Source organism: Nerophis lumbriciformis, linkage group LG17 (genome assembly GCF_033978685.3).
Source record: "Nerophis lumbriciformis linkage group LG17, RoL_Nlum_v2.1, whole genome shotgun sequence".
NCBI lineage: Eukaryota > Metazoa > Chordata > Actinopteri > Syngnathiformes > Syngnathidae > Nerophis > Nerophis lumbriciformis.
Genome location: NC_084564.2, coordinates 32,495,423 through 32,511,361, shown reverse-complemented (window position 1 = coordinate 32,511,361; position 15,939 = coordinate 32,495,423). Strand labels below are relative to the sequence as shown.

The following is a 15,939-nucleotide window of genomic DNA, read 5'->3' as shown; positions in this document are numbered from 1 at the left end:
CGGTGAGCTATTGTATCCTCCTACGTTGTGTAGTGAAGCATTTTAGCTATTCCTCATCCTCCAGTGATAATAGTACTTGTAAGAAACTTTCTTTATTTGTTGCCATGGAGGCGAGGATTAGTGATTTAGAAGTAGCCAAAACACTGCTAACTAACTAGCCATGTTTTAAAGCACCTCTTCCTGAGGGTGTTTCAGTGTTATAACTTCACCTTTATCTTTACTTTTTAAGCCAAAATGCGTCCATTCTCCCTTTTCTGTCTACACACTGTGTCTGTTTGTAAGTACTCTGTATGTGTGCGCTGCCGAACATGCCCCTCTGCTCGTAAAACCAGCAATGACACGACGTGACGATCATCCTCATTTAATGGTGTCAGCTAAAATGGTTATCGTGATTAAAAGTGAATGAATTGTGGAGCCTTAGCATCAGGACAGGAAATGATAGAAAACAGCGAAGAAAGTCAAAACCTTTGTATGGGATCATGACAGTAACATGTAGGGATGTCCGATAATGGCTTTTTGCCGATATCCGATATTCCGATATTTTCCAACTCTTTAATTACCGATACCGATATCAACCGAAACCGATATATACAGTCATGGAATTAACACATTATTATGCCTAATTGACAACCAGGTATGGTGAAGATAAGGTACTTTAAAAAAAAAATCATAAAATAAAATAAGATAAATAAATTAAAAACATTTTCTTGAATAAAAAAAGAAAGTAAAAAAATATAAAAACAGTTACATAGAAACTAGTAATTAATGAAAATTTGTAAAATTAACTGTTAAAGGATAGTACTATTAGTGGACCAGCAGCACGCACAATCATGTGTGCTTACGGACTGTATCCCTTGCAGACTGTATTGATATATATTGATATATAATGTAGGAACCAGAATATTAATAACAGAACGAAACAACCCTTCTGTGTGAATGAGTGCAAATGGGGGAGGGAGGTTTTTTGGGTTGGTGCACTAATTGTAAGTGTATCTTGTGTTTTTTATGTTGATTTAATAAAAAAAAACAAAAAAACGATACCGATAATAAAAAAAACGATACCGATAATTTCCGATATTACATTTTAACGCATTTATCGGCCGATAATATCGGCAGGCCGATATTATCGGACATCTCTAGTAACATGGTTTTCAGATGGTAAAAAGCGCAGGGGACATTACATCCATGAAGGCATGGCTTTATTCCACTTTACTCTCCTGTATGTATACCTCAACTTGTGGCTGTTTGTAAGGAGATTCATTAGAATGGAGGAAAGACTGTGGAGTACAGAAGAACATTGCAGCGGCCAGGATAGTGAACAAGGGGCGTTAGGCAGAGGCGTCAAAATGTATATAATAACAGATGCAGGAAACATCCCCTACACCTTTCTCCTGTTAGATCACAGGAGAGGAACTCCGCACCTTTTAAAAATAGTAATGGTCCCACATTAAACACAACATCATAGACTCTTCCTCTTCCTGAGGACCAGCAGATGGTGTCTAACAGCATGTTTGGGCTGTGATGTAAAGGTGGCAAAACAGGAAGGTGACAAACGCCAACCTTGACCGGTAGCACAGTTTAGACTCTTCTGTAAAAAGCACCTCCTGTGCCACCCCAAACACATACTTTTTGTCTATCTCCAGGACACAAGGCCTTGAAGAGGCTGTGTATTTGTGGTGGATCACCCTTTGCCCTTCAAGCAGTAGCTTTCCTAAAAGAGGAAATGCACACACAGGATGCATGTGTTATCCTAAATATCTATTTTAGGGTCTAACAGGTCAAGGATATGGGCTCCCTTTAGGGGCAAAACTCATTTGGACCCCTATGGGGTCATGTTGTTGTCATGAGGGAATATGAAGGAAGTCCAAGTAGGATTTAGTGCCAAGTAGGGTTGTACAATATACCAGTACAAGTATAGTACTGCGATACTAATGAATCATATTCGATACTATACCGCCCCCCCCCCCCCCGTCGTCGTCACGTCGTTGCCGGTTTTACGAGCAGAAGAGCATGTTCGGCAGCGCACAGACAGAGAGTACTTACAAGCAGACACAGTGTGTAGACAGAAAAGGGAGAATGGACGCATTTTGGCTTAAAAAGTAAAGATAAAGATGAAGTTATAACACTGAAACACCCTCAGGAAGAGCCATGTCTTAAAGACATGGCTAGCTAGCTAGCAGCTAACATCCATCCGCAGTGTTTTAGCTACCGGTACTTCTAAATCACTAATCCTTGTCTCCATGGCGACAAATAAAGTAGGTTTCTTACAAGTATCATTATCACTGGAGGAGGAGGAATAGCTAAACATGCTTCACTACACACCGTAGCTCACCGGCGTCACAATGTAAACAAATGCCATGGGTGGATCTACACCTGACATCCACTGTAATGATACCAAGTACAGGAGTGTATCTAGTCGATACTACTATGATTACATCAATATTTTTTAGCATCACAATCTTTTTTAGTTGTTTTTTTTAAATGTATATTATGTTTATAAAGTCAGTAAATATGTCCCAGGACACATGAGGACTTTGAATATGACCAATGTATGATCCTGTAACTACTTGATATCGGATCAATACCCAAATTTGTGGTATCATCCAAAACTAATGTAAAGTATCAAAGAAGAGAAGAATAAGTGATTATTACATTTTAACAGAAGTGTAGCTAGAACATGTTGAAAGAGAAAATAAGCAGATATTAACAGTAAATAAACAAGTAGATTAATAATTACAGTTTGTCCTTAATAATGTAGACAAAATAATAGGTAGATAAATGACACAATATGTTACTGCATATATCAGCAGACTAATTAGGAGTCTTTGTTTGTTTACTTACTACTAAAAGACAAGTTGTCTAGTATGTTCACTACTTTATTTAAGGAAAAACTTGCAATCATACACATATGTTTCATGTAACCTAAGATTTTTTGTTAAAGTAAAGCCAATAATGCCATTTTTTGTGGTGCCCTTTATTTAGAAAAGTATCAAAAAGTACCAAAAAGTATCGAAATACATTTTGGTACCGGTACCTAAATATTGGTATCGGGACAACACTACTGCATGCTATTGCAAGAAATGTAGATAAATAATAAGGTTTGGAATACAATTTGCGTGTTAAATACTAGCCATCTCAGACTGACAACGTCACTGCCACCTCGGGGTGTGGATGGAGTGTTTTCTTTCGTCCAGTAAACCCAAATGACAACTTCTCTGTCGTGTTTGACTGGCGCCACAGGCCATTTGTATATTTTAGCAGCTCATAAGAGCAAAGGAGTGGATAGTGCTAGTGACTGTGTGCTAGTGAAATATGCAAGGGGTCGCAGCAAGTCTTAACAAGAAAAGGAATTTATTTGATGCACATGCAACAATGTACATCAAAGCCAATGCAAATGAATGTATTCATGCTATTGCTACAGTAAATATGTCATTAAAATGAACCTGGGGGTAAGATCCCTCGGAGGAATGGAGCTGCCATGATTCCTTGAGCAAATGTCAGTGATGCCCTTTTAAGCCTGGATGCATCCGAACAACATCAACCGTGACAAACTGACGACAAATGGCCTTTAAAAAAGACTTGTAGTTTCACACCTATAAGTCATTAGAGGAAATGATAACTAAGGCTGCTGGCTATCTGCCACTTAGTGGCTAAAATCACACCGGAAAGAGTGATAAAAGTACCATATATTTTAGAGTTTTTGTACCAACATTTCTACTTAAATGATGTATATAATCATACCAGTAAATTAAAAGAAATAATGAATTGGGATTCATAGTGAATAACATAGGAACAGAGGAAATGTTTACGTCTTGGAGCGCAATATTGGTTACTGGGGCACCAAAGATTAAAATACTTAGCCCAAATGTCCATTTATTGTCATTAATTACCATTAAATCCAGTCCACAGAAGCATTCTCGACCCGCTTATCTATTTAGCAAGCTTGTAGTAGGCTGTTTTCACCCATTTCAGCTTTCATGGCAAGTCCTACTTCAGTGTTTCCAGCCGAGTTCTTAGGATTTAGAGGTCTATTGTTACCAGGCAGTGAGTGTCAATAAACGTCTCATGCCTGCACTCTAAATCAGGATGGATTAATGCAGTCAGCGCGCTCATAAAAACAACTGCTGACCAAAAAAGAGAAAAAACTAAACTTTATTTATAATGACATTTAAGGTTGTCCTCTACTTTACGGTTGTTTTCCTGTTTTATTTTTAGAAGCTGAATCTGCTCATAAGCCCACACATGAAAAAACCCAGAGAGTAAGAGTAGAACTCTAGACTGAAAGAATGCAAATGTATTTGTGTTTACAGACACCTCACAATGCACTCTACCAAGTGTTGGGTGTGGAATCATCTGGCCCATTGGCCAATGCAAAATACCACAAACTATCTTAAGCAGCCAAAAAACATCACACAAAAAATCCTAGACCTTTTGTTTTAGGCTATGTCTACACTAAGCCGGATAACCCCTTAAAGGAATAATTATTTAGCCTCAGCCCCGTTTCAGCCACACTAAACCAGCGTTTTAAGGTTCCCCTCCTCGGACAATTTTTTACACGGGTAAGTGCGCCGTCTATTTCTTGAATCTCCGGCTCTTAGCTTTGTATGGACTCATTGATCGTTTACAAACTGAATTCGGAGAGGAAGTGACGCCAGAAAGACCACGCTCCGCACAGGAAGTGACGTCAGAAAGAACGCGCCACAGCCAGCTTCATAAAAAAGCAGTTTCGTAACTCGGAGCTAACCACTGGAAAGATGGAGGTGAGTCATCCAGACATGCCCGTGTTTCTCCTTCCTCTAGATCAGGGGTCGGCAACCTTTACCAGTCAAAGAGCCATTTTGACCAGTTTCACAAATTATAGACAACAATGGGAGCTGCAAAAAAAAATTCTAATTTTAAATGATATAACAATGCATACAAAGTTTTTTTTTGCTTTGTGCTATGTATAAACCAGGTGTCTCAGACATGCTGCCCACACCTTTATATTGAATTTGAAAGCTGATGAATATTTTAAAATGAATGGCGCTTGTCAGCGTCATGCGTGCCTTGATGGTACAGCATATAGCACCCACTGCAACCAGCGTGCCTGATAAGCCACACGTTGTATAGGGACTTCGCTTGCTCACGTTGGTGACAGCAATGCATACTTGTTCAACAACCACACAGGTTACACTGACGGTGGCGGTATAAAAAAAAACTTTAACACTCTTACTAATAATGCGCCACACTGTGAACCCACACCAAACAAGAATGACAAACACATTTCGGGAGAACATCTGCACCGTAACACAACATAAACACAACAGGACAAATACCCAGAATCCAATGCAGCCCTAGCTCTTCCGGGATACATTATACACCCCCGCTACCAAACCCCGCCCACCTCAACCGACGCACAGAGAGGGGGGGGGGTTGATGTGTGAGGGAGCAGGATTGGGGTGGGGGCGTGGTTTGGTGGTAGCAGGGGTGTATAATGTAGCCCGGAAGAGTCAGGGCTGCATGGGATTCTGGTTGTTTGTTCTGTTGTGTTTATGTTGTGTTAAGGTGCAGATGTTCTCCCAAAATGTGTTTGTCATTCTTGTTTGGTTGTGGTTCAAAGTGTGGCGCATTATTAGTAAGAGTGTTAAAGTTGTTTTATATGGTCACCGTCAGTATAACCTGTGTGGCTGTTGAGCAAGTATGCCTTGTGCAAGCATTGCAGCAGATGTATATTGTAAAACAAGTGTTGGGCTGGCACGCTGTTAATACAGATTGTAGAGGGCGCCAAATGTTGTACCAACATGGCACGCCCTTATTATAGCTGTAAGGGTGAAAATCGGTGAATATTAATCCCGGGAGTTTGCTGCGAGAGGCACTGAAATCCGGAAGTCTCACGGGAAAATTGGGGGGTTCAGCAAATTAGCTGCTGAGCCGCATCAGAGTGATCAAAGAGCCGCATGCGGCTCCGGAGCCGCGGGTTGCCGACCCCTGCTCTAGATGTACAGACACTTGTGGAAATCACACACTTTCTAAGAGAAAGCCATTGCAGCTATTTGGGATACAACACTTCTCAGTCGGCAAGAGAACTTTCCAATGTCCGGGTCAGCTGTGATTCTACTTACCGAAAAACTTTGTCCATTTGCCGAAGGAGAGACAACGAGAATGCGGGCTCCCGTGAATGTGATATAAAAGGTAGCGTGTGCTTTGGCACACGCTACCTGGCCGTCGAGTGACGACTACAGAAAACATCGAATGCATTTGGACTGGCAAAGCAGACTGTATCAGTTATTGTCCGCCATGTATGTCGTGGACTCAACGTCTAGGTCCAGAGTAAATAAAGTCACCAAAAAGGAATGGACAACGAAGGTGAAGGCAAAAGAGTGAGGAGTGCCCTGACCAGATATCTAGATCTTGAGATTGACTGATGTAAAATGTTCTTTATCACATGGTGTACTTTTACGTGTCCAATAAAGATTTGATTAATTTATGATGTCTCAGGTGTGATTCACTACAATAGGGCCCCACAGCACACTGGATTCCACTGGATATTGTTCAGATAAGTTACATTTAAGAACTTGCACACAAAGCAACACTGGAGGTGACTATGACATGCGCATTTTCTGCGCATGTGTTCTAGGTCGCCTGGCGCCGGACGGGGGAGGGGGTCTTAAATGGTGGCATTGTTGTGTGTGGACATGGATAAGGTTAGGTGGGATTTACCCTGGATAACTTTATCCAGCTTAGTGTAAACAGGGGCTTAGTCTGCTAGCGAAAGCACAAAAGGTTTCTTACTTTTTACTGGCCTCACACACATCAACGATGTTGGAGAAGAGGTGGTGGTGTTCCGTCTTGGTCATGGCGTCGCTGAGCTCCGTGGAGTTCTTGAACATGCGGATCAGGATCTCAAGACTGTGGAGGTAGGAGTGCTCTGAGGAGATCACCTCAAAGATGGCCTAAAGGGAAAGAAGACAGTATAATGGAGCAAACCGAATAGAGTAAAGTAGGGAAGAATCACATCCTTATTCACCCCAATTGATTCATACATTTCAAAAATTGATTAAAAAAGAATATATATACAGTACAAGCCATAAGTTTGGACACACCTCATTCAATGTGTTTTCTTTATTTTCATGACTATTTGCATTGTAGATTGTCACTGAAGGCATCAAAACTATGAACAAACACATGTTCTTCATCAACGGCACAACAGTGGAGATGGTAAGCAGCACCAAGTTCCTGGGGGTGCAGATAACTGACAATATGACCTGGTCCCTACACACCGGAGCTCTTGTAAAAAGAGCTCATCAGCGCATGCACTTTTGGCGTGGGATGAAAAGAGCACAGCTCCCTCCCCCCGTTCTCAGCACATTCTACAGAGGCACTATAGAGAGCAACTGCATCTCTGTCTGGACTGGAGCCTGCAGTGCCTCAGACTGGAAGTCTCTGCAGAGAGTGGTGAGGACAGTGGAAAAAATCATCAGGACTCCTCTTCCTCCGGTCCGCGAAATCGCAAAAAGCCGCTGCCAGGGCTCAGAAAATCTGTAGAGACTCCTCCCACCCTCACCAAGGACCGTTTTCACTGCTGGACTCTAGAAAGAGGTTCCGCAGCCTCCGTAGCAGAACCTCCAGGTTCTATAACAGTTTCTTCCCTCGGGCCGTAAGACTCTTGAACGCATCATAATAATCCCCTCAATTCCCCCCAAAAATGGATTAAGTGGCTGGAATATAAAGACAATATAACATACATCCATAAACGTGGATGCATATGCAAAAGTGCAATATATTTATCTGTACAGTAATCTATTTATTTATATCTGCACCTTATTGTGCTTTTATCCTGCACTACAACTAGATGATGCAACTTCTTATCTGTACTGTAAAGTTCACATTTGAATGACAATAAAAGAAAGTCTAAGTCTAAGTCTCTAAGTCTATGTGGAGTTATGTACTTAACAAAAAAAGGTGAAATAACTGAAAAACGTGCTGTATTCTAGTTTCTTCAAAATAACCACCATTTGCTCTGATTACCGTACTGCTTTGCACACTCTTGGCATTCTCTCCATGAGCTTCAAGAGGTAGTCACCTGAAATGGTTTTCACTTCACAGGTGTGCTTGACGCTCATGGAGAGAATGCCAAGAGTGTGCAAAGCAGTAATCAGCGCAAAGGGTGGCTATTTTGAAGAAACTAGAGTATAAAACATGTTATTTCACCTTTTTTTGTTAAGTACATTACTCCACATGTGTTCATTCATAGTTTTGATGTGACAATCTACAATGTAAATAGTCATGAAAATAAAGAAAACACATTGAATGAGAAGGTTTGTCCAAACGTTTGGCCTGTACTGTGTATTTATAAGAATCATTAAAAAAAAAAAAAACATTTTTAGGCCATGCAACCAGGAGCTTTTCCAATTTGTAACCTGTTTTGAAGAAAGTTTTATTATAATTATTATACCAAATAATACATTGCAAAAATCGGTTTTGAATCGAGAATCGATTCTAAATCGAATTCGTCACCTCAGATTAATTTCTTAGGTGCCCAAAGAGTTACGCTCCAAGACTAAAGACTAGTAAATAGTCTATAATCTACTAGTATGTAGTCTATAATCTTCATACATTGTCAATCATAATATTGTTCCTAACAATGGCTCTAAAGTAGAACAGACAAATATGTCCTTTGCTCTAAAGATAGGACCCAACATCAAATAGCCATCCTTTATTGTCTTTTCTACTGGTCTTGCAGGGCTTAAGTGATAATAATTCATACCTCTTGTCTTTTACGTTCTTCCTGACTCATCCGATCAAACAGACCGCTTTTCTTGACCTGGAAGGAAGGAAGCAGAAAAAAAAAGCTTCAGTCAGTACAACAATGTTGACATGACTTTGCAGGGGTTCCCTATAAGTGTTTGTTGTGGGTGTGTCTGTTGTCCCAGCATAGGAGTATTTAACATACCACACTCTACAGGACAGCTGCAACAAAATGGCAAAAGAGGGTATTACTTTCATGGCATGACGTCAAAGTAGAAATCGGGGAGCTGTTTCGTATCATTTGGCTGTGAGCACTGAGGGGAATAACATCGAAACCAAGCAATCTGTTGGTGAACTGTGAAGTGAGACTAAATGATTCCATCTGTCATAATGATGGTAATCCTCAATTAAAAGTGTGCCTAAAACTTGTGCCGTACAATATTAAACAGCTAATGCCGACGACCACGTTAAGCATGCGAGGAAACGCCCTACGAGACTATTCCTCCTGCTGGAACTACACCAGGGAAGTGATACTGCCAACATCACTAGAATCTGGCCTGAAGCCCAAATAGGAACAAACAAAGCTACAAAAAAAATCAAACATGCAAATCTGTCTTTTAATTATTGCATAGCATGGTAAACTACGGCATTGTTCAAAATAGCAATTTTGTTAAGCCATACTTGGGTTTTTTTTGCAACTTACAGTTGTGGTCAAAAGTTTACATACACTTGTAAAGAACATAATGTCATGGCTGTCTTGAGTTTCCAATCATTTCTACAACTCTTTTTTTTTAAGCTGACATCACATGGACAAAGATAAGAGGAAAGTTCTGTGGTCAGATGAAACAAAAATTGAGCTGTTTGGCCACAATACCCAGCAGCACCAAGTTCCTGGGGGTGCAGATAACTGACAATATAACCTGGTCCCTACACACCGGAGCTCTTGTAAAAAGAGCTCAGCAGCGCATGCACTTTTTGCGTCGGATGAAAAAAGCACAGCTCCCTCCCCCGATTCTCACCACGTTCTACAGAGGCACTATAGAGACCCTACTGACCAACAGCATCTCTGTCTGGACTGGAGCCTGCAATGCCTCAGACTGGAAGTCTGTCCAGAGAGTGGTGAGGACGGCGGAAAAGATCATCAGGACTCCTCTTCCTCCTATCCAGGAGATCGCAAAAAGCCGCTGCCTGACCAGGGCTCAGAAAATCTGCAAAGACTCCTCCCACCCCCACCAAGGACTGTTTTCACTGCTGGACTCTAGTAAGAGGTTCCGCAGCCTCCGAAGCAGAACCTCCAGGTTCTATAACAGCTTCTTCCCTCAGGTCGTAAGGCTCTTGAACGCATCATAATTAAATTATCCCCTCAACTACCCCCAAAATGGATTAACTCGCTGGAATAAAAAAGACAATATAACATACATCCATAAACGTGGACGCATGTGAAAAAGTGCAATATATTTATCTGTACAGTAACCTATTTATTTATTTATTTATATATGCACCTTACTGCTTTTTTATCCTGCACTACCATGAGCTAATGTAACGAAATTTCGTTCTTATTTGTACTGTAAAGTTCAAATTTGAATGACAATAAAAAGGAAGTCTAAGTCTAAGTCTAAATATGTTTGGAGGAGAAAAGGTGAGGCCTTTAATCCCAGGAACACCATGCCAACCGTCAAGCATGGTGGTGTTTTGCTGCCAATGGAACTGGTGCTTTACAGAGAGTAATTGGGACAATGAAAAAGGAGGATTAGCTCCGAATTCTTCAGGACAAGCTAACATCATCAGCCCGGAGGTTGGGTCTTGGGCGCAGTTGGGTGTTCCAACAGGACAATGACCCCAAACACACCTCAAAAGTGGTAAAGGAATGGCTAAATCAGGCTAGAATGAAGGTTTTAGAATGGCCCTCCCAAAATCCTGACTTAAACGTGTGGACAATGCTGAAGAAACAAGTCCATGTCAGAAAAGCAACACATTTAGTGAACTGCACCAATTTTGTGGTCAAAAATTCAAGCAGAAGCTTGTGGATGGCTACCAAAAGCGCCTTATTGCAGTGAAACTTGCCAAGGGACATGTAAGCAAATATTAACATTGCTGTATGTATACTTTTGACCCAGCAGATTTGCTCACATTTTCAGTAGACCCATAATAAATTTAGCTTCATAAAAGAAGCAAACTTCATGAATGTTTTTTTGTGACCAACAAGTATGTGCTCCAATCACTCTATCACAAAAAAATAAGAGTTGTAGAAATGATTGGAAACTCAAGACAGCCATGACATGATGTTCTCTACAAGTGTATGTACACTTTTGACCACCACTGTATATACATAAAAAACATAATTTCACAGATGAATATTCTGACAGTAACATGATAGACCCTTAAGCCAGCAATTGTTCCAAAAGTATAGCACAATTACAGTATATTTAGAGATTGAGTTGGCACTATGTGGCATCAACCAGCAGGGGTGCTGTTGATTAAGTCTCTACTATGTTGCTGTCTAAAGAAGGACAACATGACATCAGCTATGGGAACTTAAGCTACATCCAAGCACAACTCCTTTGGCACTAGAATGGAAACAGGGATGCAGAACATCCAGGGAGGGATATTGTCAACCCATTTAAATAACAAATAATACATTGACATTTTTCAGACATTGTAGATTTAGTCAACAGTACATTACTACTCTTGTTGCTAGTGAAAAATACAGTTAAAAAATATTACAGTGCATAACTTGCACAATTTCCAGCTAAATGTTCATGTTAGACTAGACCTGGGCAATTATTTTGAGTCGGCGGCCAAATTTAGAGAAAAAAATGTGCCTGGGGGCCGAAATATCTATTTTTAGGAACACTAATACAAAACCTCACAATGATGTCTGATTGAATGCTAAAAGCGTTATGACAGACCGCCTTAAAAAACGGAATGGAATTTTACATTTTTTTACTGAATGAGACACCCAGGATGTACATGAAAATAAAGAATGTGGGATTTACAATATTAATTATGAAGGATAAAACACTGAATATTGACAACATAAGAACGTCACACACACTCTCCATCCACATATTTTACAATCAAGCGAAAGACAACAAAAATGCAACACAGTGAAATATGATTGCAAACGGTAAAAAAAAACCCACCTACAATCTGATATATGTGATATATCACTAAGCTTTAGAACTTTGTTGTAAAAATCTCCTTCCACGTCTGTCCCTGACACCCACATTTCAGACTCTGGAAACACTCTGTGGAAACACTCCCCACCCACACTGCTTGGTGCCTCGTCTGAGCTGCTGTGACTTACATTACTATAGTAACTCATTAGATGACCATTACCATAGTAACTAATTAGATTATCATAGTAACTAATTACATTACCATAGTAACTAATTAGATTATCATAGTAACTAATTATATGACCATAGTAACTAATTAGATTTTAATAGTAACTAATTATATGACCATGGTAACTAATTAAATGACCATAGTAACTAATTACATGACCATAGTAACTAATTACATGACCATAGTAACTAGTACATCATGCAGATTCCAAGCATTGAAAGACTTAGTATAGTTGAAGACTTACTGTCATTAGAAAACATCACTGCACATCATAACGGCAGCTACACTTTACATCTTAAACATCTAAATAAATGATTTGGGGCCAAATTGAAAAGCTTAACGGGCCGCATGCGGCCCCCGGGCCTTAATTTGCCCAGGTCTGTGTAAGACCTTACCTAAAACCCTGAAAACTCAAGACAAAAGTCAAATGACAGGAAAGTACTACAGGGAGGAGCAAGAATGAAGGCAACTTGTAATTCTGGTTCGTGGCTTCTTTGGTTTAGCTTATTTTCTTGTCTGAACAGGACAATGACCGCTTAGTAGCATCAAAATTAACTTTTACTTATTTACGGCCTGACTGGCATACGTTGGCCAGAACTAATTTTGCATCAGTACCGGATGTTATTTGTTTCCGTTAATTTACAGTTGACGTTACTCTCATCTTTCAGTTCCTCTATCTTTTCCTTTGCATATTTTATCACAACACAACATGTAAACAACCCATTTAGAACCCCTGGGAATAAACAATGCCTTCCTAGGGAATGCAACTATTTTACGCCATTCCAATCCCTAACTAAGTACATTATGCAACTGAGGCACGGCCACACTTGTACTACGTATCATGCATAACTGGAGTCTGTCAAATAAGAGAGAGCCTGCAAACGCACATGAGACCTAGCGGTGGCCCCAAAAGAGGTCTGGCCCACTTGTCTGCCTCCCTGTAAAGAAGTGCCAAGCACACCGAGGGACGGTGGGAGGCAGGCACGCTGTGGACTGTGACCCAACTGGATATAACAGCATTCCAAGCACTGTATACAGTATGATGAAAACACAGAGTGAACATTCCAAGCACTGTATACTTATGATGGAAACACAGAGTGTGAACATAGAAAAGAGTGAAGCAAGAAGGAAGGAAGAACAACTACAGAACAATTCATTGTGGAAGAAGTCCACTTCGTCAGCTGAGGTGAGCATGGCTGTCAAAGTCAAAGTGAAACGCCATCCATGAATTGATTAACATGGACCCCGACTAAAAAAAAGTTAAAAAACGTATTCGGGTGTTACCATTTAGTGGTCAATTGTACTCATACTTGCCAACCCTCCCGAATTTCAGCGCCTCTCCAGAAAACCTCCCGGGACAAATATTCTCCTGAAAATCTCCCGATTTCCAGCCGGAGCTGGAGGCCACGCCCCCTCCAGCTCCATGCGGACCTGAGTGACGTGTCGACAGCCTTTTTGCACGTCCCCTTTCCCACGATATAAACAGCGTGCCTGCCCAATCACGTTATAACATCTACGGCTTTTAGAGAGTGCACAACTGCACACACAACAAGGAGACGAAGCAGAAGGACGAGAAAGATACAGCCAAGGCGACGCTGACGACGAGTAAGATGAAGAAATACGCTTGTAAGTCCCAAAACGAATGGAAACAAGAATTTCAGTTTATCCAGGACCGTTCGAAGGGGAAGGGGTATGCTGCCTGTAAATTTTGTAGAACAGACTTCTCCATTGAACACGGTGGCCGAACGGATATACTCAGTCATGAACGGTCAGCGAAGCACAAAGCGGCGGCAACGCAGCACCGGTCCCAGCCCAGTATTATGGGCCACCTCGCTAAATGGAGATCCGATGGTGTAACTTATGCCGAGACAAAGATGGCTATGCTGATAGCTGGAAGCAACATCCCGTTCTCATTTGTGGATGTCTTCAACAAATCCGTGAAGGATATGTTCCCGGATTCAGAGATCGCTCGCCAGTACGCAAATGGCAGAACAAAGGCTACTCAAATAGTGAAAGGTAAGTGTTGTTGTTTTTTTTTTTAGAAAGCAACAAGCTGTGCTTCTGGCTGCAAAGCATTGCACTTTCAAGTACAACAATAAGTAGATGAGTGTTATGTGTGTGTATATGTGTAAATAAATGAACACTGAAATTCAAATATTTCTTTTATATATATATATATATATATATATATATATATATAGCTAGAATTCACTGAAAGTCAAGTATTGCTTATATATATATATATATATATATATATATATATATATATATATATATATATATATATATATATATATATATATATATATATATATTAGGGCTGCAACTAACGATTAATTTGATAATCGATTAATCTGTCGATTATTACTTCGATTAATCGATTAATAATCGGATAAAAGAGACAAACTACATTTCTATACTTTCCAGTAGTTTATTGAAGAAAAAAAACAGCATACTGGCACCATACTTATTTTGATTATTGTTTCTCAGATGTTTGTAAATGTTGCAGTTTATAAATAAAGGTTTATTAAGAAAAAAAAGAAAAAAAAAAGCCTCTGCTCATGCGCATAGCATAGATCCAACGAATCGATGACTAAATTAATCGGCAACTATTTTTATAATCGATTTTAATCGATGTAATCGATTAGTTGTTGCAGCCATAATATATATATATATATATGAAATACTTGACTTTTGGTGAATTCTAGCTGTAAATATAGTCCTCCCCTCTTAAGCACGCCCCTGCCCCACCCCCGACCACGCCCCCTACCCCCCACTTCCCCATCTCCCGAATTCGGAGGTCTCAAGGTTGGCAAGTATGATTGTACTGTACTGTACAATCTACTTAGAAAAGTTTCAATCAATCAATCAATCCATCCAGTCATTTTATACCACTTGTCCCTCTCGTGGTGGCTGAAGCCTATCCTAGCTGCGTTGGGACGGAAGGCAGGGTATACCCTGGACAAGTCCAAAGTGAAATGTGTTCATGGAAACATTTTTGCAGCATGATTATGGAGTTTGATTGTATGATATCCTGCTTTATCTTACATACAGTGCAGGCCAAAAGTTAGGACACACCTTCTCATTCAAGATTCAAGATTCAAGATCAAGATTCAAGATGCTTTATTGTTGTCCATTCTTTAACATGCACAAGACACATAAGAACTGACATTTCATTTTTGGCACAGTCCCACTCGGAGCAGACATACGTTACAAGGGGACAAGACGGGACCGCCAACGGCTCAGCCACTTACGGCGCTCCTTAAAAAATTGTTCATTTTCTTTATTTTCATGACTATTTGCATTGTAGATAGTCAAATCAAAACTATGAATGAACACATGTGGAGTTATGTACTTAACAAAAAAAGGTGAAAAAACTGAAAACATGTTTTATATTCTAGTTTCAAAATAGCCACCCTTTGCTCTGATTACTGCTTTGGACACTGTTGGCATTCTCTCCATGAGCTTCAAAAGGTAGTCACCTGAAATGGTTTTCACTTCACAGTAGGGTTGTACGGTATACCGGTATTAGTATAGTACCGCGATACTAATGAATCATATTCGGTATGATACCGCCGCTGGGAAGTACCGGTCCCGCACCCCCCCGGCGTCAAAATGTAAACAAACGCCATCGTTGGATCTATGCCTGACATCCACTGTAATGATACCAAGTACAATAGTGTATCTAGTCGATATTACTATGATTACGTCGATATTTTTTGGCATCACAACATCTTCTTTCGTTTTTTTTACATTCATATTATGTTTATAAACTCAGAAAATATGTCCCTGGACACATGAGGACTTTGTATGATCCTGTAACGACTTGGTATCGGATTGATACCCAAATTTGTGGTATCATCC

General features: G+C 40.2%; 1 protein-coding gene across 4 annotated transcripts in view; it reads right to left on the bottom strand.

Moving 5' to 3' along the window:
• LOC133614823 (rho guanine nucleotide exchange factor 26-like) overlaps positions 1-15,939 on the bottom strand; it is an 89,764-nt gene that overhangs the window by 42,123 nt on the left and 31,702 nt on the right. For all 4 annotated transcript variants that reach the window (XM_061973098.1, XM_061973096.2, XM_061973099.1 and 1 more), the window contains 2 exons: positions 8,747-8,803; positions 6,772-6,932 (listed from right to left, as the gene is read on the bottom strand). In XM_061973098.1, coding sequence (XP_061829082.1) covers positions 6,772-6,932; positions 8,747-8,803 — 218 coding nt within the window. The remainder of the gene's footprint in view (positions 1-6,771; positions 6,933-8,746; positions 8,804-15,939) is intronic.